This window comes from Engystomops pustulosus, chromosome 1, assembly GCF_040894005.1.
Source record: "Engystomops pustulosus chromosome 1, aEngPut4.maternal, whole genome shotgun sequence".
Lineage (NCBI taxonomy): Eukaryota > Metazoa > Chordata > Amphibia > Anura > Leptodactylidae > Engystomops > Engystomops pustulosus.
Genome location: NC_092411.1, coordinates 152,231,027 through 152,255,729, shown reverse-complemented (window position 1 = coordinate 152,255,729; position 24,703 = coordinate 152,231,027). Strand labels below are relative to the sequence as shown.

General features: G+C 44.7%; 1 protein-coding gene across 2 annotated transcripts in view; it reads left to right on the top strand.

Annotated features, from left to right (window-relative positions):
* R3HDM4 (R3H domain containing 4) overlaps window positions 1–24,703 on the top strand; it is a 38,002-nt gene that overhangs the window by 6,197 nt on the left and 7,102 nt on the right. For both annotated transcript variants that reach the window (XM_072111313.1, XM_072111323.1), the window contains 5 exons: window positions 6,815–6,969; window positions 7,355–7,473; window positions 9,227–9,344; window positions 11,850–11,935; window positions 22,632–22,717. In XM_072111313.1, the coding sequence (XP_071967414.1) occupies window positions 6,815–6,969; window positions 7,355–7,473; window positions 9,227–9,344; window positions 11,850–11,935; window positions 22,632–22,717 (564 nt within the window). The remainder of the gene's footprint in view (window positions 1–6,814; window positions 6,970–7,354; window positions 7,474–9,226; window positions 9,345–11,849; window positions 11,936–22,631; window positions 22,718–24,703) is intronic.

The window sequence follows — 24,703 nt, the reverse complement described above, 5'->3', positions numbered from 1 at the left end:
TGTTTTAAATGGATAATTGGATGGCACAGAGTACCTCATGTCCCTGTGTTCAGGTTGAAATAACTGCATAATTTGTGTAAATGCTTCTTGACTAGGTTTTTTTTTTTTCTACAACCATCTTGTACTTGCAAAATCATTTCACAAGTACATTACAAGGCATTTCCCTTTAACTGACCAATAGTACTATAAATGGCTTTTTGTCCCATGCAGTTTAAGCTAAATTCACAGGAAAGTATGGCGGACATATATATACGTTCCCTCATACACTTCAATGGCCTCATGGTTCCATAGCGCGTAGAAAAATAGGACATGTCCTATCTTTCGACAGAATACAGCGCCGGGCCCTATGTTACTCTATGGAAAGGGGCATGGGTGAGCAGTGTAGGTTTAGGAGTTTTTATTTGTAAGGCTTTTATCTGGCCTTTCCAGTGAGTCTGATGGTTTGCACTTGGTGGTGAACTCTCTGCTCTTTTCTTTATGGTGGACCTACATACTGATACACCTATTGTCAGATACCTGTCCAGCGCAACCACAACTAGACTTGGTCCAAACTGTCAGCTTGGCTAAACTTGCCCTGCATTATCCCCGCTGTCTACAGACCTGCCTAAAGCAGATATACTGCCCTGATAAGGGTGATTCTACTATCAGGAAGCTGCAAAGCAGACCATGAGAGATCCTGCAAGCAGATAGGGAAAACTTATTACTTCTGGTAGCTGTAGGATGGTGGAGCAGACGTTTAAGATTAAGCAATAGACAGACAAGCGTAAACACAAGGAAATAGAGGGACAAACAGATACAAACAACAATTGGAATTTAACAGAACCAAGTCAAAGCCAAGATGGCGACAAAGCACAGAATCAAATTACTGGAAACCGGTCTGATACACAGAATAGCAAAGTAACTTGCAGAAAACGGGAAAAGGTATAAAGAAATTAGTAAGAAACCGCAAGGTGTAATGGAACAGAGCAGATATAAAAGAAAGTTCCTGGATGCCACCCCCAGCAGCTGACCGGATCGGCTGTTCATCACTCTAGTAACCCTTATTTGACTGTGCTGGGCTGCAGAAAAGCTTGGTGGTGTTCAATCACCCCAAACAGCAGTAACCTAGCCACAGTTCACACACACAAAACCCTGAGTAGAATCAACGCCTTCTAAGCAGAGTTGGAGTGTAGACGCAAGATTAATTTCTGTGGGCTCAAACATACGGACATGGTGAGCCGACAAAACTCAGAGCAGAACATACCTGTGTATGCGGCTGATACATTCTTTATCACTGTCATAGGCTTGTGAGCATTGGTAGGTAGAACTATTAATAAAAATTCAGAAATTCAAAAACATCTCCACTGCTATCTGTGTATGCGCCGCATGGAGCACAGGTTTGCTAGGCAGTGAGCTAGGTATGCAAACTCTGCTTCCTCCTCACAGATGCAGTGGAGACGTGCCGCCTGCCTCCACTATCTGCAAGAGGCGGCAGGGGAAAGCAGTGATGCCCTGGACCCAGGACACGAGCTGGCAGGGAGCCAAGTAAACTTAAATATAGCTTATTGTTTTAACCACTAATGTCAGAGGTTTTATTAAAACAGTTTGGGGGTAAGCTAAATAATGTCTGTGAGGACATGGGGGGGGGGGGGTTCAAAAAGTGTGCTTGATCACAGATTCACATAAATTCGGATCTGATGTTAAACTTGTTTATCTATACCCTGGGGAAAGACTGAAACCAAAGTGTTTAAAGAAGTCAGTGAAAGGTGGTGGAGGAAGTGTCATGGTTTAGAGAATGTTTTCTGCAGCAGGAGTTGGACCTCTTATAAAGCTACATGGCAGAGTAAATTCAAGTGTGTATCAGAACCTTCTTCAACAACACGTGGTTCGTTCCAAGCGTTCTTCACTTTAAGCAGCCAGCAATTTGTATGCAGAGCAATGCCCCTGGCAAACGGCAACAAGGGTAAAGCAGTTCCTTAGAACAGAAAACTTTGAAACAATCTTCATCCAATCCCTCTGGGAAAGCCTTCGTGACAAAGTTATAGCCAAAATCCACCACAATGGACTGATGATGAGCCCGGCACGGGCTACGAAATGAGTCTCCTTTTAAACATTTTTTTATCACCAATTTTAATATATTTTATTATCAATTTGCTATAAAGAAATAAAATTAACCTCACAACCAGGCCCCGAACGGTTATTTTTTGTTCTGATGAGCTAGACGGTTTTTGGACACCACAGCAGTGTGAGAGACTAGTGATGTCCTATGGACGCAAATGTGCTGAAGTCATTCAAAGCAAAGGCCTATACCTACTGATTGGTGACTGTTGTAACTTCAGCAAACTTTCTTTCCCTGTGCTACAATCATTTCTGTTCTCTTATGTTTTTAGCAAGATAAAGGTTTTATGTTGATATGGTAATTTTTATTTGATAATTTTGTAAAACTCTTCTAGTGGCATGGTGTGGCAATCCATCAAGTGTTGATCAATGAAGGTAACATTATTTCTGGGGGGGGGGGGGGGACGGGTCATGTACACAGTTGCGGGGCTGTTCACCTCCTTAACGTCCCTCCACAACCACTTTGTGGAGATTTAGCCTAAATAGGAAAATAAACACAATTACTGTATCTTAAATATATTTATTCCGAATATATCTGGCCCTAGCTGTACCTGATGGTATGCATCAAAAACTTTTTTTTTTTTTTTTTTTTTTTTTATGCTGCCCCTCATATTAAAAAAAATTCTTATTAAACCTTCCCTCCTATAAAAGAATGAGTTCTACATTCTGACATCTAGATCTGATTTTCCATTTCTCATCACTTTCTTTACCGCAATGCTACTTAGAATGTAAGATTTTACAATGTAGGGAGACTGTTTTCCATCTTCAGCTGATGAAATGTGTCCTAATAACCGGAAGTGCTGCGGTAGTGCTATACTCTCCCTTTGAAAGTAATGTACATAATGGGGCTTGATTATAACTTTTAGTGGACTTGAAAGATAAATATGTTCTCACTGTGAAAATACGCTTGTAATATCATCAGAAGGTAGTGTGTGTTTATTCTTAGCGGCGCTGCAGGGCATAGAAACAGCCTGAGGAGAAAGCATTTGAGAAAGTATAGGCTTCGCTAACTACTAAACACACCGAAATGTCGCTGGTGCCCACCGTTCTATTGGCACTTTGCAGATCAGCTGTTAGGAATGCATTTCAATAAAAAGACCCTTTTGTTAATCTTCACTTTGGATAATCCTCGGCCTGCGCACAATGCAGGCTGAGTGCAGAGCCTCTTGTATGTAAGGTGAAATGACAACATAGAGTTCCAGCATGAAATGGTCCTAATATCTAACAATGCCCACTTCAGTGTGACGTGAAGAGAGCCGGCCTGTAGCCATTCCATGGCCCCAGTCTTCCGAGCTTTTATGTCAATTTGTTTGTGCTTTGCAGCATGATGCTCTAATGCTTTCTTCATGGAGCTGGTGCTGGACACTCATTATGTATTTAATGGCCACAACAATGGAGTAACGTGCAGTCATATTGTAGTGTATATGCCTTCTAAAGGACTCTGGCTGCTCTCGTGAATGTGTATTTCGGCTTTCAGGTGCTTATAAATGCCTTTTAGGTTATCTTATGTAAAGGTGACCCAGGATAATGGGATTTTTATAGGATTTTTTTTGTCGGCTTTGTAGTTGTAGTAGTAACATGTACAAAGGCAGAGTTTGATGTCTCCAGACCACAAAGATTGACTAAGCCTATTTATCCTAAATACGCATTTAGGGAGGGGGGATTGACTCATGGCTAATATAAATTATGCTACCAACATAGTTACTCAGTTTTGCCCTTCAGCTATAACTAGACCCCTGATAACTGTAGGCTAAAGGAAACGTGTAGGGTTGCAATTTAAGTTTTAATGCAGGATCATCATAGCAATTTTGAGATAATATATACTAGCCAGTAACATTCTCATCGGGTCACATGACCCCAGGAATCAGGACATCCAGTTGCAGATGGAGGGGGCCAGTGAAGTCATTACTACATGTCCCCTCCATCATAACCACACTCATATCAGTGGTTGGGAGAGTGTGCCAAGGACATCCTCATGCCACTCCGACCACTGTTATGAAAGTGGTTAAGACAGAGGGGGTGTGCCTACAGTAATGACTGCACAGGCCCCTCTATTCTCTGTAAACTAGCGGGACATGGGGTGCCACAGGAAGTTCGGCTGCCCATGGTCACATGACCTGCTGGTGCTGACTGCTTTATAGCAGGGTCCGTGTACTATATGGGTGACCCTGTTAGGTTGTTGTACTTGCCTTTTGTAACTTTTTTTTGACAGAGATCAACCCCTTTTACGTTTTATTACTGTCTACTAAGTGCCTCTATCCCTAACATAAATCATTAATTAAAATTGAAAGACATAAACACCTAATCAGTATTAACACAGTGAGGGCATACATCAGAAGGTGCTGGTGGCTGGACGGGGCAGCCTACAATTCTACACCAGGCCTGCTATAGCGAGTGCATAGTCCAAGTGATGAATGTCTTGTGCGGCCAACCTGTACTGCCATAAGCATCCTCTTCACTCCCCTCCATGCCGCCTTGTCTTGGAGGGGCATCAAGGCGAAAGTAATTGCAATTACTGGCCGTTGGCTACTTCCCTTATATACTTGTATACGTTTTTCTGCACAATTTCTGTGCTGAAAAAAAACGCCACTCAGCCAAAGCTCCTCCTTAGGATACTTCACTCCATTGGCCTAAAGGACACTGCACTCTCTTGGTTTTCTTCCTATCTCTCTGACCGCACTTTCAGTGTCTCCTTTTCTGGATCTTTCTCTTCTCATCTTCCTCTCAGTGTCGGGGTTCCTCAGGGCTCAGTCCCAGGTCCTCTTCTCTTCTCTCTCTATACTGCCCCCATTGGACAAACCATCAGCAGATTTGGTTTCCAGTATCATCTCTATGCGGTTGACATCCAGTTACATACTTCTGCACATAACATCACCCCTGCCTTAATCCAGAACACTAGTGATTGTCTCTCTGCTGTCTCTAACATCATGTCCTCTCTCTTCTTGAAACTTAATCTTTCTAAGACTGAACTTCTTGTCTTTCCACCATCTACTAACCAAACCACCCCTGACCTCTCCATCTCGGTCTGTGGGATCACTATAGCACAGAGGCAGCAGGCCCGCTGTCTTGGGGTTGTGCTGGACTCTGACCTTTCCTTTTCACCTTATATTCAATCTCTTGCTCGCTCTTGCCGCATGCATCTCTGAAACCTCTCCAGAATCCGGCCGTTTCTGACATTTGAAACTTCTAAAATGCTAATTGTTGCACTTATTCACTCTCGACTAGACTACTGTAACTCCCTACTAATCGGTCTTCCACTCTCTAAACTCTCTCCTCTTCAATCTACTCTTATCGCAGCAGCCAGGCTCGTCTTTCAGGCCAAACGCTACACGGATGCCTCCAGTTTGTGCCAATCACTGCACTGGCTACCTGTCTCCTTCCGTATTCACTTAAAATAATAACCCTCATCCACAAAGCTCTGAATAATGCTGCACCTCCCTATCTCTCTTCTCTCATCTCAGTCTATCGCCCTTCCCGTGCTCTTCGATCTGCCAGTGACATTAGATCAATCTCTACCTTAATTCGAACCTCCCATGCACGTATCCAGGACTTCTCCCGAGTTGCACCAATTCTCTGGAATGCCCTTCCCCAGACTCTGAGACTAATACCCACCCTCCAAAGCTTCAAATGTGCTCTTAAAACCCATCTCTTTATGCAAGCCTATCACACTCGCTAACTGCATGAAATGTCAACTCTCCCTTTACTAATCCATCCTATGTCCTATCTCCCATATGTTATCTGGCAAACAGCAGATATATAATAAGCTCCAGGCTTCTCTGCAGTCTTTTTCACCTAGGACCCTGTAAATAAGATGGCGGCTGATGGCTGGTTCAAGCAGCAACATCGTTGTTTAGTAAATTATTTATTAAATTATTTTATATTGTTCCCTTATAAAGAATGGCTGGACCATTATACAACCTCTTGTGTCACCCCCTCATCCTCATAGTCTGTAAGCTCTTGTGAGCAGGGCCCTCACTCCTATTGTTCCATATGACTGTTTGTTCTTTGTAATGTAATATAGTTGTACATGTCCCCTATGATTTGTAAAGCGCTACGGAATTTGATGGCGCTATATAAATAAAGATTAGTATTATTATTATTATTATTATTATTATTACTCAAGTGAGCATTGCCCACAGCTGGGGGACTTTGGGCCCATCCCAGTGGAAGATACCATAGCACTGCAAGAAAACAAATTCTGTACTCGCGGCACACACTCCAGCTTTGTCTTTTTCCCTTGGCAAGTCCATGCACTACGCCCATGCACGCTGTATGGGAAGCAGTGCATAGATGTGCCTCTGCCTTTTTTTCATTATGATGATGAGGGCTGCTGTGGACATTTCATTATTAAGGGGGGGTGCTGCTGGACGTTTTAATTAAACAGTAGCTGCTGCATTTCCCACTCTAGGCTTATCACTTTGTGTTAAAATTAGGTGCTTCAGCTTATGCTACTCTGCTCAGCTTATACTAAAAAAAATATAGATATATATATAGATAGATATATCTGTGAATCTGGAACCATTTTGTTTAACTGTTAAATATCTATTGTGCCTGATTGCACAAATGGTAGAACAATTGCCTACCTTTCTCCCTTAAATAGATTTCATGGATTAAAAGAATGTATGTTACTTGTGCGCTCAGCTGTTTTGCACACGCAGAATGCAGTGTCACACTGTATAGCCACTGACGTGAGGTGTTTTTTTTTTTTTTCTTTAAGGTTAATCGAGGACTGCTTATCTCCTTTGCCAAGCTCTCCATCTAAGAAGACTTCAAGTGCAAAACGCAAGCAATACTACATAAACCGTGCAGTGCGTAACTCTGATCTGACGCCGAAAGCCAAAGGACGCAAGAGTCTTCGTCGTCTGGAAAACAGTGAGAAAATCCATGGGAAGGCGCTGTCTGCAGAATAGAACCGCTCTGCACAGCACCTCCCTTATGAAGCTGTCCTATAAATGTGCTTTGACAGATGGCTTTTCCCTGAGCTTATTATTTAAATGCCCTAAATGGTCGGTGTTTTTATTTTGTGTATCTGTTCCAGAAAGCAGAAAAGTTCACATGGTCTGTAAATAACCCTGCAGTACCCTTTGCTTGCTGTATTGATGTTGGGCCATTTACTTGTAACAACCGTGTGTTGTGGGATGCAATTACATGTGAAATCTTTTTCTCTCAGGCAGTGCCATAGAGCTGACTGGGGCTACAGTGCTATAGAATATTTCTAAGTGTGACTGTACCTACAACATGAAATATCTATTTGCAGATCGCTATCTAATGACACTGCTTGAAAGTGATGACTGTGTTGCTGATGATGTTGACACCTGCATCTGTGCATCTCCCAGCATATTTGCAGAAGCCTGCAATAATGAGATGTACATTGAGGTAGGTTATTAGTAAGTAAGTGGCAGTACAATAAATCCCCCTCCCCAATGCTTTTACCATGAGAAGATGCCGATGCATCCTCTCCCTCTTCTATTTTCTATCTTAGGCTGCATTCACACAGCCATGTGGGGGATGTATATACGGCGGACTTATATTCACCGTAGATACTTCTCCCCCCCCCCCTATAGACGGCAATGGGCGCATGGTGCCGTATGGAAATGGTATGGTGCAGCACTGTACCTTTTCCGTAACCGGGGAAAAGATGGTACGTGTCCTGTCTTTCCCTGGAATACAGCGCCATGCCCCATTCATTGCTATGGAGAAGGGCCCGGCTGAGCAGCTCCTCCTCTCCTGGGCGCCGATCTCAAAGGGTTGTATGTAGGCAAAGCCATGTACATAGCTGCTGCACTGGGCTGCTATCTGCTTCTGTAATCTACTTTTACAGTGGGTTTTCTTCATTAAACCTGTATATCCCCTTACCATAATTGAACAGCAGGACAAGGACCTGCAAGTGCCCTTCAGCCACCTTGTACTGCAAAGAACTTTTGGAACGACTTATAGGATGTGCTGATCCAAGAAGTTCTCTGAGGCACAAGGTAGAGCGTTTAGTCCTACAAATAGTTTGATTTTTATGGAAGCTTGCTGGATGAGCTGGTCCTGGAAATCCCAGGCTGCGTTGGAAATCTAATGTCTGAGAACAGAAATCTATCCTTCATGTCGTTAAACCGAGGTCATTGGATCCACTTTACTTGGATGTGGCATCTGACATCTATTTCATTTGGCATTTTGTGGATGTGTCACTGAAGACATACACCTTTCCAATACACTTTCTGTTTTCTCACAGTTTTCTAGATCTCTGCTTTCTGACATTCTAAAGGAAGCTCGAAGGTGCGGTAACAAGTTGCAGTTAAAACTGCATCTCAACTGCATTGTAATCGGTTTTGATGTGGGTTTATGTGCAGTTTCTTAATATATCACTACTTTGTCTGGTTTCTTCTCAAAAAATCTGGTGCAGTAGAAGGCTGGTGAGTCTTTGCACCTCCTATTAGTTGGTTTAGTTTGCTGTGCCACAGTATTAAATTTTCCTATGAGGACACGCCGCCATTTCTGAAAATTGCCTAAACCTCCTCATTAATGAGGCGCACAGCATTTCAGGTGCAAATTACTTCAGTATTCTGCTATAGACAGATTGATACATGTGTCTGACCTGCTCAATTATGAAACTGTACCTAAAACCAGATCTGTCCCTGGTCACTCTGTGATACTTACAAGCCGTGTGTCACATGGCCATGGACAGATTTTTGTCCACTGAAAGTGAACTATGAAGCTTCCTGTAGAAAGATAGAGATCATTTCTTGGAAAATAGTATAACTGACCGTATATATTCGAGTATAAGCTGAGTTTTTCAGTACAAAAAATGTGCGGGCGTCGAAAGGTGAGTACATCTTATTTTTTTTTCGGGCTACATACTCCAGGGGGCTGGCAGGCTATATACTCCTGGGGGCTGGCCATAGAGAAAAGCAGCACACGGCACGCACGCGCAGGGAAAGATAGCGCATGCTCTATCTTTTCCCCGTGTACTGCGTGGAGCGGTGCCACCGTACTGCTGCTGGGCCGCCATTGCTGTCTATGGGGCCGCATATACACCCCCACAGACAGCCATCTAAATGTACCCTAGATTAATAGTACTTTGTATTACTCTTCACTGGTTTGTTCTTTAATGTATTGTTTTGTCTCTTTTTGTTACACACAGATTTGGAATGATTTCATGAACCGTTCTGGAGAAGAGCAAGAGAAAGTGCTCGTTTATCTGGAGAAGGAAGTGAGGAAACCTAGAGAGAAGGCTAATAAATGCAAAGATAAGAGAATAGGTATTCTAATAGATGTCTTTTCCCTAAAATGGCCAAATTTTTTTCAAAACTGCTACGTGTCACTATAAGTGGTTATAATTTTGGAAAGATTTAACATATCCAGGTCACACATCTACTGTGGGTATGTAAAGAGGGCTCACAGGCTGAATAAGCTCAGGCAAATTGCAGCAAAAACCCACCACTAAAACCTGCGATCGGTGTATTAACCCCTCAATCGCCAGCGGTAAAAAGCCAGCAGCACTTGGGCGCTGCCATCTGTCTCTCTCGGGAAACTATGCTATGACAGCCTCGGGTTGGCTTTATAGTTTCTGCTCATCGTCGTCCCAAAATGTCTGATTTATTATTCCCCGGTTATTCCCAGGGTTTAAGTCTCTTAACGAAAAATAGCACCCAAATGTCATTTTGCAACATATTAAACAATGTAATAAAAATTGATCATAAGGCTGTACAGTTCTCAAAACGGTAGCAATGAAAATGTGAGCTCATCTCTCAAAAAGTGACATATCACACAGCTCCGTACAAGTATGAATAATTTAGGAGCACCAGAAGATGGCAAAATAAAGAATTTTAAAACCTACATAAATTTAGTATCCCCATGATCATACTGACCCAAAGAATAAAGAACACTTGTCATTTGGGGCACACAGTTAAAGCCGTAAAAACCAAGCCCATAATAAAATGTTGCAAATGCATTTTTCCACCAATTTCACTGTACAGGCGGTCCCCTGCTTAAGGGCACTCGACTTACAGACGACCCATAGTTACAGACAGATCCCTCTGACCTCTGGTGAAGCTTTCTGAATGCTTTACTATAGTACCAGATTTCAATAAACATTTTTTGCTGTAATGGGACCAAGGATTATCAATAAAGCTTCATTACAGACACCTTACAGCTGATTAAACTCCAATTGTCACTGGGGCCAAAAATTTTGTCTCGGTCTACAATTATAAAATATACAGTTTCGACTTGCATACAAATTCAACTTAAGAACAAACCTCCGGACCCTATCTTGTACGTAACCCGGGGACTGCCTGCATTTGGAATGTTTTTTTCCTGCTTCCCAGTACACGGCATGAAATATTAAATATCGTCAATATGAATTTCAAGTTGTTACGCAGAAAACAAGCCCTCACAGAGCTCTTTTTATGGAACAATAAAAAAGTTCCAGATTTTTGAAGATGGGAAATAAAAAAATGGAACTGCAAAAACGAAAAAGGGCCTGATTGTTAAGGGGTTGAATAACCAGAGCTGGCGGAATGGCCAGTATTTGCCCCTGCAGAAGCCATTAGTACAATGGCCCATTTCTGTAAAATGCCCTGCTTTCCTCCCCCGATTTATGTTTCACTGAGGGGGAAAAATTGCCAGATAACACAAGACCAAATCCGGCCCATTGACCTTGTGTTTGACACCCGTGATATAGTGCATATGTAACTTTTTGTGCCTTAAGCGATATCAGAAGGATCAGTTGCCATTTTTGCATAAAATAATATATGTACGTTTTTACATAAAGCTTCTTCTAAATGCCTTGAGCATAGAGATCAGTGTATAATAAAGCAAATAAAAATGGTAAGGGACCTTATTTCTAGTTTGTTCTGACTTGAAGGGGCAGGGCAACTGGCTGGGCTTATTTTTTGCGGCTGTCCTATTGTGGTGTCACTGCTTGTCATATAGATTAGATAACGCTATATTTTATTTAACAAGGTTATTAATCTACAGAATAAACCTGCAAAATCTAAAACCTGAAAAAATCTGAAACTAAAGAAAAATTTGAAACTACTTGCAAATGTTATTAGTACAGTTCCACAAATTGGTGGGAACCAACAGTAAATCATAATACAGACAGTCCCAGGGTTACGTATGATATAGTTTCTTTAGGTTTGTTCTAGGGGCTCATTCACATGGCGGTGTGCTTGCCCAGACCAAATCCCGGACGGCACAGGGCCGATTGGAGGGGAGAGCTTTTTCAAATCTCCTCCCCTCCATAGGCAGACAAGTCCTATACTTTGCAGCGTGCGCCCAACTTGGTCACGAAGCAATGACGCACCTCCATGTGATCACCACAACGGGAGCCGTAGAGGTCAAAGGGGGGTGTGAACTAGTCACAAATCATTTGACCAAATCGCAGCCCCCAGTACAGCCATGTGAATGAGCCCTTAATTTCTATGTAATGCAGAACTGGTATATTTTAGAATTGTAGCTCCAGACAAAATTTTTCATTCCAGTGACAACTGGATTTTCACAATTTTGTGCTGTCATGGAAACAAGGATTATTAACAACACTTCATTATTTATCACTTCTCTTACATGTATAATGATACATCTTGCGTTCTCTATTGAAAAAAAAAAAAAATGAAAGAAATGCCAAGGTGTGTTTATGCTATATGAACACACTTGCATGCGTTTCCTTTGCATCTATGCTATGCAACAATTTTTTTTTTTTTATTGACTTACTGACTTTCTTTTATTTAAGGTTGTTCTAACAATTCTTCTCTTCACCATTTTAGAGCATCCTGCTTATAGCCCAGAGGAGTGTTATCAGAGGATCCAACGTAGTCTTCGTTGCACCCTAAAAAGACGCCAAATACCAATGGTAAATACCTGTTGTGTGTGTGTGTGTGTGTAAAATAACCTTACTATATAAATAGGGCCACAAATACCAATGTTTACTAGTATAAGTAAAATCCCCTAATTGGTTCACCCATTTGGTAAATACACTGTTGTCCAGACAGAAGGCCAAAGATTCACTTTCTGGACTACCTCTGATGTCTGTGCTCATTGCTGTATGTGCAAGCTTCTTCCCTGAATACAACTGCCATGTCAAGGATATCCCAAAGCTCCTACATCCACTGTTGTGGTAGAGGCTAACCCCTTCATTTATTTTAAGCCTTTTTTTTTTCTGGCAATTTTCACACTTTTGACAGTTGATAACTTAATCCATAGATTATCTAAACATAGACACCATGGGGGAGATCATGAGTTTCTGAGGTAAAAAATGTTCTAGTTGCCCATGGAAACCAATTAGAGCTCAGCTTTCATTTTATAAACAGCTGTGGAAAAATGAAAGCTGAGCTCTGATTGTTTGCCATGGGCAACTAGAGCAGTTCTGCTCTGAGACTTATGATAAATCTCCCCCGAAGTGTGAGATGTCTACCTGTCTACACCAAAATTCTGTTGTAATTTCCTCCTGAAATGCCATACCCCATATTTATTGAGGGTTTAAGACCATTAACGAGCAGTTTTTCCAACTTATCTGAAAAATTCCAAATAGACCAACTAATAGGTGGCCTTTAGTACGACTCCACAGATCCTAACTATTCCAGACACGTCAGCGAGCATGATTCATGTGTTTAACTGACACCCTTCTTTTAGCTAAAAATTGTTTACATTACATCCACAAAAATTACCTTTACCTTCTATCTTCCATGGCATCAGAGGAGGCGTGTCCTGCTTATCTGGCTCCTCCCATCTAATCCTCCTCATGCCTTATGCCTCCTTACTGGTCACAGGTCATGTCATGGGACCAGAGTGACATCATCTCAGGTCCTTTACCCTCTTAACAATAGCAAACTGTAGCCCATGCATGTATCTGACCACATGAAGTCACAGCATTCTCCATAGACTTCTACTCCACTTCATCCTCCACGGCGGCTTCTGTTATCTCATGTGATCACATACATGGTGTACAGTTTGCAGGTCTTCCAACCGTCTAACAATAACAATGTCACATGTCATGAATGTAACACGTGTAACACGTGGTTCACTGCCAGCCTGAGGGAGGAGAAGACTCACAAACGCCAGACATGATAATAATTTAAGGTGATATAGGGAGGACTTGTAACCCTTTATCAGCAGGTGTTGTTGGTCAGGGTAGTCAAAATCTGGTGACGGGTCCTCTTTAAAGGGGTTCTTAACTTATTACATTAATATTATTTACTGAAAGTAATCTAATTTAACAATTCCAGTTTGCTTTAGGCTCCTAGAAATATGTCCATTGTCTTGTGATGGACATACAGGTGCACAAACCGAGAGTAATGATGTGACCTGAAGGTAAACCAAGAAGTTTTTATGCAGAATAACAGCAAGCGGTGATCTTGAATACTGTGAGGAATTGATACAGAAAGTATATTGGAAGATTGTATAACTTTTCCTTACACAAACCATATCAATTATTTGCTGAAAGTGGACAACCCCTTTAAATCTTAAATCTCCACCCAAACACCTTGTGAGAGTCCTTTGGTAACTTGCATACAAGAAAGGTTGTCCATATTATAATCTGTGACCAAATCTGCGCTAATAAAATCTGCTTATCCTTTGGAACAATTTTGAGAACCGGGCACCCCCCAGTCCGCAGTGACCCCGTTCCAGCAACGATTATGCTTTCTACATTTCAGTGAAACTGTTGATCTATTTTTTAATGCTCTTCTCCATTTGACAAAGACAGGAATGTATTCTATGTACTGTGTCTGAAAGGGAGGTAGTAAGTGTGTGATTTGTAGATCCTTGTGTTGTGTTGCAGTATTCCTTTATGTGTTATTAATGGCCTCCAGTCATCGAGACTTTTTGACATGGCTCGTGCTGTCCTTGCATTAAATAAATTCTGTGTTGTCAGGCATATTTCTTTCTGGAACAATTCTTCTGCCATACCACTCATTCTGTTTAAGGCTGATAAATACATTGCTTGTGAGTCAGCACTTGGTATAGTACATAGTGTTTCTAGCTGGTCTGGTTACTAACCATTTAATGATAGTCTGTCACAAATAGGCTTTATTCTGCAGAGCTGGGTTTGTACGGTGCCGTTGAATAAGTACAGTGTAAGGGCACAAGCATTAATTTGGAACTGTATATTTTATCATTTTAACTCCGGACAAAAAATTTTTTCGTCTCTGTGAATTTGTCTCTGTGGATTTTAAACCTTTTGGAATGAGAACCAGTATTAACAAATCTTAATTGCAGACACAATTGAATAGCTCTTGCAGTTGATCATTGTAGCCTTGGACTAGAATGCATGAAATTACCAACATCCAGAGGTGCGTTTGTAACTAGGGGTTGTCTGTAAGTCGTGTGTTCTTATGTAGGGGCTACCTGTATACACTTTGTTTTGATATGAATGTAATTCATGAAACGGAAAAGAAATGTTTCCGGATGTTTAGTCTGCACAGTGAACACCATAAGAACAAAAAACAATTGTGGATTGGATTTTTTTTTTCCTTCCTTAATTTCATAAAATAAATTCCTAGAATACAAAGTAAAGTAGGAAAAATGATAATGAAAAAAAACACATAATATATATATATTACTGTACACCAAGATGGGGATTAAAACCAAAATGACATATACCACTTTCACCTCTTTAATGCTTATAATCATAATTGCTGTAACTCTTCTCCATTTCCATCGACTCGCCTCCTTCCAAAAACCATAACATTTTATTTTTCATTTGGCCGATATATCAGCTTGTTTTCCTATATTCGCCATTTAACATTCTTTACAATCTACTGGAAAGCTGGAAAAAATCCAAATATGTTGGGATTGGGAAAAAAAACATTGGGGTTCTTTTCATTTACTTTCGCATATTGGGGCACATTTACTTCCCCGATCCCGTCGGGATCTCCGAACCGGACTGTGGGACGAGGATGAAGTCCGGCACAATTCACCAAGATTGTGCGCCCGATATTCTGCATGTGTCTCTTCCCCGCTGAGGTCCGCCGGAGTTCACCTTCTTCTTCCCGGTGTATGTGCGTGCATGTCTTGCAAAACAATTTGAATTTTAAATCCCGTGCTTAATGCGAATCAGTCGGGTTGTCCAACGGCCACGCCCCCGATTTGTCGCATGAAAGTCGGCGTGATTGCGCCAAAATCCACTGTTAAATGTGGCGCACATCGGAAATAGTCGGGAAACCAAACGGAAATGCAGTCTGCGGACCCTTAGTAAACGAGCCCTGTGATGATGTGACCAGGGGAAGGGGTGGCCTGCTGGTATTCACCACCATAAATTAACCTAATTGAGCCAGCTTGTTGACAAAACCAGCATGTGGCCGGGCTTCAAAGACCTATACAGACAAACCGACTGCAGGCCTCACCCCCCCCCCCCTCGCCTCCCCAGTCGCAAACAAAGAGCCATTAAAACTTTCACATCACCAGGTTGTATAGAGACAGTTATGAAGTTATGGTCCATCTCACCAGAACACCAAATACATATTTGGATTGGTTATTCTCCATAAATCATAACAACCCATTGTTCATTGCTCTAGGATACTCAGATCCCGAGATATCAATATCTCTGGATAGGACCATAGCAAATGGGTCAGGTTTGGTATCAATGCGATCCTGGGATTCACCCGGATGCAATGATACCAGAACCATGACCCCAGGACCTACCCATGGGGTAGCTGTGGCTTCTCCAGGGCTCTGGATGTAATATCAGGTAGGAGGGACCATTGACCCCCCTTAGGATGGGCAGAGGTGTGTCCACACCTGATATAATCGGGCGCCCTTGAAGGGGCCGGTGTCTTTGTCCTGGGGGAAACTAACATCAACTAAGCGCAGGGAGGATCTAAAAGTGTGGACTATCCATCCCCATTAGGCCACACACAAAGGTAACTAACTAACCAACCAACTGCTTAGACTTGTGGTGCTACCCTTGTAATTTGTACTCTGTTTACTGTATATATCTATTGTGTGTACTGTATTGTCTAGTGTGCCCTTAAGGCAATTAAATATAAAATCTAATCTGTGTTGCTCTTTTATCTCGATCACAAATCTTACGTCCGGGTTTCTCGCTTTTATCCATGCTACCGGGTTGGTTCCTCACCCTATATAATCCCGTTACGGACCGGGCTTATATTAAAGGAGAACTGGTGGCAGCATAAGGCTGATAATATTCTGTCTCACTGCGGCTAGTGAGAGGGATCTTATAGCCATTCAGGGATCTGATTTAGGGTTGTGCCATATCCGGAAGTTGTGTGGACAACTTTAAATCACTTCCTGCGCCTCTCAGAGCCCGTGCGTTCTGGGAGTGTCTGTAAAAGGATAACTGAGTGACCTTACGTACCCTCCAGGGGTCCGGAACGTTGCGGTTTCCTTCACATTGGTGGCAAGCGGTGGGATAATCGAGATAATAGTGTTTGATTGTGTAATCCATACTCTCAAATACTAAAGATTGCCAACAGCAGCGTTTGTGTTGGGATCTTAAGACCAATTCAGCACTAGACACAAGCAGAGTGCAATTACAGTAAGGTGTGAGGTACATCAAGTTGCAGTTCTTTGTTAGTTACCAACAGCTGTGATAATGGCCGGTAGGAACAAAGGCAGGAAGAATGCTGCCAGTGCTGTGGACATTACAGAGGACGATGCAGTACCGCAGTTGGACCAGGAGGAGGTGGGGGGCGCTATTGTTCAAGGCGAGGGGGAGCTCTGCCCAGTCTGCCCAAGGAGCCAGTCGCCAGTGGTCAGTCCCACATTGGACCGCCCACTGCCCGCCCACCCACATGGTCTGATGGGCTTGGCGGCCATCTTTCAAGCTGCCTTGTCCAGTTTACAGGCGGGGAACCATGCTGCGTACGAGACCCTCATGGCTGCTGCAGAGCGGCGAGAGCGAATGGAAGCAGAGGCGGCAGAGCGGCGAGAGCGAATGGAAGCAGAGGCGGCAGAGCGACGAGAGCAAGCCCAAGCTGCAGAAAGGCAACGGGAGCGTGAACACCAGCTGCAGATGCTCCAGCTACAACAGTCTGCTTCTGCTAGTCCAGTGTTGCCGGAGAACCATGTCCCAAAGCTGCGGACTGAGGACTTTCCCCTGCTGGATAAGGGTACTGACTTGGACACTTTTTTGCTGGCTTTTGAAAAAACTTGCCAACAGTACCATGTGCCTGTGGACCAATGGGTTCGGTACCTTACCCCTCGTCTCAGAGGGAAGGCCCTTGAGATATTTGGCTATTTGTCCAGTGAGACCACCCTGACCTATGATGATATCAAGCAGGCTCTGGTCCGTCAGTACAACCTGACCCCTGAGACTTACCGGAAGAAGCTCCAGAGTTTGCAGCGGGGGTCTGCTGACAGCTGGACTGATCACATGAGGGCTCTTCTCCGAGCAGTGGACCAGTGGACCTCAGGACTGGGACTTACCACCTTCCAGCAGCTGAAGCAGCTAATCGCCATCGAGCAGTTTTTGTGGAATTGCCCGGAGGAATTACAGCAGCACCTTCGTGACCGGAAACCCAAAGATGCTTTGGAAACAGCTGGCCTGGCAGATGAATACAGCAACAACCGGACGCTGGAGACCAGGAGACCTGCTGGCTGGAGAGGGGGTAAGACGAACACCATCCCTCTTACCCCTGCCCCTGCACCCAAGGGGGCACCTGCCCATGCTCCCCTCTTCACATCAGTGGGCGAAAACCATCTGTGTCATTTCTGCAGACAACCAGGACACTTCAAGGCCATGTGTCCACAGCGCCAGAGAGGCCCAGGACCGTCCCTGACACCATCTCCTGTTTTGTTTGTGGGTGGGGGTGGTGGGAGGTCCCCTGATAATTTGCAGCCCGTCACCATAGGCCAGGCTAGGGCCATGGGACTGAGAGACACTGGTGCTGGGTTGACCCTCGTACGGCCTGAACTGGTGTCCCCACAGGATTTGATACCTGGGAAAACGCTCACGGTTTCTGGAATTTGCAGGAACAGAACCAGCTCTGCCCATTGCCAAGGTGTATTTGGACTGGGGTGCGGGGAGGGGCATGAGGGAGGTGGGCGTGTCACCTGACCTTCCTGTGAGTGTTCTGCTGGGAACAGACCTGGGCCGACTAGTGTCACGGTATGTGACCCCAGAATCATCAGGCACTGATTGCTCAGACAGCAATATGCAGCCGGCCGCTGTAACTGTTATTGAGACTTGTTATGACTCTGATGTTGATATTGTCAATGATAATACTGATGTGTGTGACCTACCTACTGCCAGGAATGTGGGGGTGGGTAGAGTCATGGGTCCCACTTTGCCCTTGGGGGAGGGGACCATCCAAGCAGAGGGTCAGGCTACTATGCGGAGTGGCCTGTCATCCTCTGGATACCTGTTGTCCTCTGACACTCCTAGATTAGGGAGAGACAGGGGGCTAACAGCTGAGGGGGGAAAGCTTGCAGGGGAGGACGGGAAAATACCGGGACTATTGAAGTGCCCAGGTAAGGACTCTGTGCAGAGCGTATCCCCAACCGGACTGTCTCAAGACAGGGCCTGTCCATCTGCCTTGGCGACCGGGTCAGAGGTGGAGAGGAAGTGGACGCTACCTGCGGTCACAGCGACCATCGCCGCTGGGACACGCGGTCGGAGTATTGTAGCCCCTCGGGGGCTCGCCGACTTCCTCCCTTCTGATCAAGTGGCTGCCAGGTCAGACGGAGGTCAGGAGACAGACCCGGGGAAACTGGCAGAAGACGTGGGGGTTTCTTCTACTCTCACCACGTCGAGTCAGGGGGTTCAGGTAAGAGGGCCTGCAAGTGAGGACGGGAAGGGTCTTCCCGGCAAGGACCCACTGCAGGGCCCCTTACCAACCGGACTGTCTCAGGACCGGGCCCATCCGTCTGCCTTGGCGACTGGGTCAGAGGTGGAGAGGAAGTGGACGCTACCTGCGGTCACAGCGACCATCGCCGCTGGGACAAGCAGTCGGAGCGTTGTAGCCCCTCGGGGGCTCGCCGACTTCCTCCCTTCTGATCAAGTGGCTGCCAGGTCAAATGGAGGCCAGGAGACGGATCCGGGGAAGCTGGCAGAAGATGTGGGGGTTTCTTCTACTCTCCCCACGTCGAGTCAGTGGTCTCAGGAAGGAGGGCCTGTCAGCGAGGACGGGAAAGTGCCGGGAGAGGTAGGTATTCACGGCAAGGACTCGCTACATGGCCCATCCCCAACTGGACTGTCTCAGGACAGGGCCCACCCGTCTGCCCTGGCGACTGGGTCAGAGGCAGTGAGGAATCGGACGCTACCTGCGATCACAGCGACCATCGCCGCTGGGCCGCGCAGCTGGAGCGTTCAAGCCCCTCGGGGGCTCGCCGACTTCCTCCCTTCTGATCAAGTGGCTGCCAGGTCAGATGGAGGCCAGGAGACGGATCCGGGGAAGCTGGCAGAAGATGTGGGGGTTTCTTCTACTCTCCCCACATCGAGTCAGTGGTCTCAGGAAGGAGGGCCTGTCAGCGAGGACGGGAAAGTGCCGGGAGAGGTAGGTATTCACAGCAAGGACTCGCTACGTGGCCCATCCCCAACTGGACTGTCTCAGGACAGGGCCCACCCGTCTGCCCTGGCGACTGGGTCAGAGGCAGTGAGGAATCGGACGCTACCTGCGATCACAGCGACCATCGCCGCTGGGCCGCGCAGCTGGAGCGTTCAAGCCCCTCGGGGGCTTGCCGACTTCCTCCCTTCTGATCAAGTGGCTGCCAGGTCAGATGGAGGCCAGGAGACAGATCCGGCGGAACTGGCAGAAGGCGTGGGGGTTTCTTCTACTCTCACCACGTCGAGTCAGTGGTCTCAGGAGGGAGGGCCTGTCAGCGAGGACGGGAAAGTGCCGGTAGAGGTAGGTCTTCACGGCAAGGACTCGCTACATGGCCCATCCCCAACTGGAATGTCACAGCACCAGGTCAGTCTGTCTGCCTTGGAGACTGGGTTGGAAGCTGAGAGGAAGCAGACACTACCTGCGGTCACGGCGACCATCGCCGCGGTGACGTGCAGGCGTAGCGTCGAGGCCCTTTGGGGGTCCACTGCCTTCCTCCCTTCCGACCAATTGGCTGCCATGTCAGACAGAGGCCAGGAGATCGATCCTGGGAAGTCAGCAGAAGATGGGGCAGTTGCACCAATTCTTGCCACGTCCTGCCAGGAGTTTCCGGCAGCGTTAGACGCTGACGCTTGCCTGAAAATTAAGGAGAAGCAGGTGGTAGAGTCTCCCTTGGTCTCCGACTCCAAGCGGGCCTGGGAGCAAGGGCGACTGTACCAGAGGACAATTCAGCAGGGTACACCAGAGGTATGGCCCAGTGACCCACATGCAATGGTACTCTGTCCAGTTTGGGCAGAGGAACCCATTGCGGATGTGGAGGCTTGCCAGCAGCTCCGGGTGGACCAAAGGTCCCAGCTGTGGGCAACCCTTCACCCCTTCCGGGAGTTGCTCAGCAACCAACCTGGGAGGAACCCGTTGGCAGTCCATCACATGGACCCCGGGGACCAAACCCCATCCCAGTTTTCAGCATACCGGGTGCCTCCTGAGGTGCAACAGCGCCACAGCTGGGTATCTCTCAGGCTTAGAGAGGTAGTGAGTGGGCGCATGGGGAAACACAAAGGTATTACCCCTTAGCGCCCTCTTTAGGAGGGAGGTGTGATGATGTGACCAGGGGAAGGGGAGGCCTGCTGGTATTCACCACCATAAATTAACCTAATTGAGCCAGCTTGTTGACAAAACCAGCATGTGGCCGGGCTTCAAAGACCTATACAGACAAACCGACTGCAGGCCTCACCCCCCCCTCGCCTCCCCAGTCGCAAACAAAGAGCCATTAAAACTTTCACATCACCAGGTTGTATAGAGACAGTTATGAAGTTATGGTCCATCTCACCAGAACACCAAATACATTTTTGGATTGGTTATTCTCCATAAATCATAACAACCCATTGTTCATTGCTCTAGGATACTCAGATCCCGAGATATCAATATCTCTGGATAGGACCATAGCAAATGGGTCAGGTTTGGTATCAATGCGATCCTGGGATTCACCCGGATGCAATGATACCAGAACCATGACCCCAGGACCTACCCATGGGGTAGCTGTGGCTTCTCCAGGGCTCTGGATGTAATATCAGGTAGGAGGGACCATTGACCCCCCTTAGGATGGGCAGAGGTGTGTCCACACCTGATATAATCGGGCGCCCTTGAAGGGGCCGGTGTCTTTGTCCTGGGGGAAACTAACATCAACTAAGCGCAGGGAGGATCTAAAAGTGTGGACTATCCATCCCCATTAGGCCACACACAAAGGTAACTAACTAACCAACCAACTGCTTAGACTTGTGGTGCTACCCTTGTAATTTGTACTCTGTTTACTGTATATATCTATTGTGTGTACTGTATTGTCTAGTGTGCCCTTAAGGCAATTAAATATAAAATCTAATCTGTGTTGCTCTTTTATCTCGATCACGAATCTTACGTCCGGGTTTCTCGCTTTTATCCATGCTACCGGGTTGGTTCCTCACCCTATATAATCCCGTTACGGACCGGGCTTATATTAAAGGAGAATTGGTGGCAGCATAAGGCTGATAATATTCTGTCTCACTGCGGCTAGTGAGAGGGATCTTATAGCCATTCAGGGATCTGATTTAGGGTTGTGCCATATCCGGAAGTTGTGTGGACAACTTTAAATCACTTCCTGCGCCTCTCAGAGCCCGTGCGTTCTGGGAGTGTCTGTAAAAGGATAACTGAGTGACCTTACGTACCCTCCAGGGATCCGGAACGTTGCGGTTTCCTTCACAAGCCCCATTGTGTGTAACTTTGGATATAAAAACTAATAAAATGGTAATTATATTGGATAGATCTTCTATCCTTTCAAAAGTTTAGTTTGAATGTAAAAGAATTGGGGGCGATTAATCATACCCTTTTTTTTTACGCTCTCCAAGTGGGGTGGACTAAGAATGGGTAGAGGCAATGTATATATACATAGGAGACTATATAAAAAAACTCCAGTTGTGACCTGGTTTACAAGTTGGATTTTGCAGAGTTTGCACCTGTAGCCACTGAGGCTTAAGCCTCTTAGTGGATACAGTTGCAGGATCACCAGTCTGAATAAATTCCCCCACTGCATTAAACTTTGGTTATGTTTTGCCTTGCTTAACATTTCAGTAGTGTTGGTCGCATCCAGTATTGGTCCTCAAGATATTCTATAAGGTGGCCATATCATGCATGTTGGCTATGCTGCAATGTGTAAAGGCTTGTGTAGTATTGTCTGGATATGGAAACCTATGAACGTGTTGGTGTGTAGGTTGGGAGCTTTTCCAGTGTACATGCTATACATAGGAGAAAACAAATCGCATCTATTCCTATGCTTTTCCATCATTTCTATAAACATCCCTGTGTGAATCGGCCAGTAAATGTTTTAACAGGAAGATGAGGATAAGCTGCTGCCTGACTTCTGTATCTACCTATGCATTAGAAACTCTAGCAGCAATGGCCTCATGCCATCTTTTATGAGTGACAGGAGAAGTGTCTGTAACCTGAATAATGAATTTTGCTGCTGATCTTCTCATTATAACACCACCCGAATTATTTTTTTTCTATTTTCAACAGGGCACACTAGAGGTCTTGGAAGAGGAGATGCTCTCCTTTTTCTCTGTCAGCCCGGAATCTGTGTATATTTCTATGATGGAAAACAGGTATTGTCTGTCAGCACTTACCTTTAATGCATCATGAGACTTCATCTGATTGGTTTGTTGCTATAAGATTTAACTAAAGAAACACTCCAGGCTTTTTTCCTTCAGTAAGAACCTATTTCCCTAGGGCAGTGATGGCTAACCTATGGCACTGGTGCCAGAGGTGGCACTCAGAGCCCTTTCTGTGGGCACTCAGGCCATCACCAGAGATGACTCCTGGTATCTTCCTGCAGTCCCAGACAGCCCAGGACTTGCTGTGCACAGAGCTATATTAAAGTGACAGCTATACCTGGGACTATTTTCTGCTTTATTGGTGTCCTCAGGGGCTGGTATCAATGAAAACTGTGACAGAGAAGGAAGTATAAATCACAAATAAATTTCTGTGTTGGCACTTTGCGATAAATAAGCGGGTCTTTGTTGTAGTTTGGGCACTCGGTCTCTAAAAGGTTTGCCATCACTGCCCTAGAGTATATATAATTCAGCGAGTGTTACTGCATACAGGTATTTCTAACTTAAAAACAGGATACTGGCCTTCAGTTGGTCTCTTTTCTGTTTGATCCTACATGGACTGTAGCGCAAAGGCTTCTATGTAAGGGGACACAAACTCCTATCGGGAATAATTATTATTATGAAGGCTCTTTTGACAGGAAGAATGGAACATTGCAGCCTCCCTGGCTGTATATTTTTTGTTAGTCTTTGGCTAAGTTCACAGCTATGTTCAGCAGGTTCTGTTACACACTCCCTTATTAATAGCAGGGGTAAAAAAGCTTTGCAACCCATGTCTTTTTTTTCCATTATTCGTAATAGATTAGTCATGGAAAATAACAGAAGGTCCATTGATATCCATATATATCTCTATCCAATAGAGAAAATGGCAGCACTCCAAAATAGTGAAAACGTGAAAACAAACTTGGTGTTTATTCCACCTCCTGCAACGTTTCGGCTGTGTTCAGCCTTTTTCAAGCTTGCAACTAATGCTAAATAAAAAGCAAGTCTGGTGGTTCATGGCACAGGGATTCACAATGGTGGATGCCTTTATCTTGTACCACCCTCTTTGGTCAAAGTAATTATGCATCTGAACTGCTTTTACACAGACTATTTGCCTAGAATACGTATTCTGTTTTTACCCCTGGGACGCTTTGTATTCCTTCTTGTAGAACAAATATATTTCATGTATGTTTTCCCTCTGAATGTGCACATTTGATATTTGCTTTTAAAAAAGACAATTACTGTAATACAGTATTTTTGTTTTCCATTTCTTTGGGCACGTACTACTAAGTTTTGAGATCCTACCATTCTCTACAAGCAGTGATTTAAACTCCAATAGTTCTCAATAAAGCCAGGTACCCAATTCACAAGTATATGTACAGCACGCCTCTCCTGAGATTTAAGCAGCAGAACAGAATAAATGGTGAATTTTCTTGTATTGCCTTGTGCTGACCTGGTTCTTTTTTAAGCATTTTTTTTTATTTATCTACAAATTCACCATATACATTTTAAAACTCATAGGATAGCCCAGGAGTAGAAAATCATGGCTGCTTTATATACAGCACATAGCATATGTTTAGTAGTGCACCTTAGCCCTATTTGCATTAATAGAACTGAGCTGCAATAACAGACAAAGGTTTTATTGTTTCTGTTAGAAAAGCACCAGTTTTCTGTCACACTTTGCCTGTACTTTTCAGTGCAAACTGCTTGCACAGGTATTTAAGAAGCGTCTGAGACAAATTGTGGCGCACCCTGCATTATACACGGGCCAATGCACTTTTAGTGCAGTGTGCACTACTGTGTGTCCACTGCCAGAAAATGTGGTATTACAATGCAATATATAATATTGTAATCCAATTCTAATAAATGTCTTTTTTTTAATAATACAAGGACTGTTTGTTCCACTAGCTCTCCATTCTTAGGGTGGATTCATTGTGTTTTTTTTTTTTTGTTTTTTTTTTTTTTTTCACATCAGTGATTTTTCACTGAAGCCATTTTGGC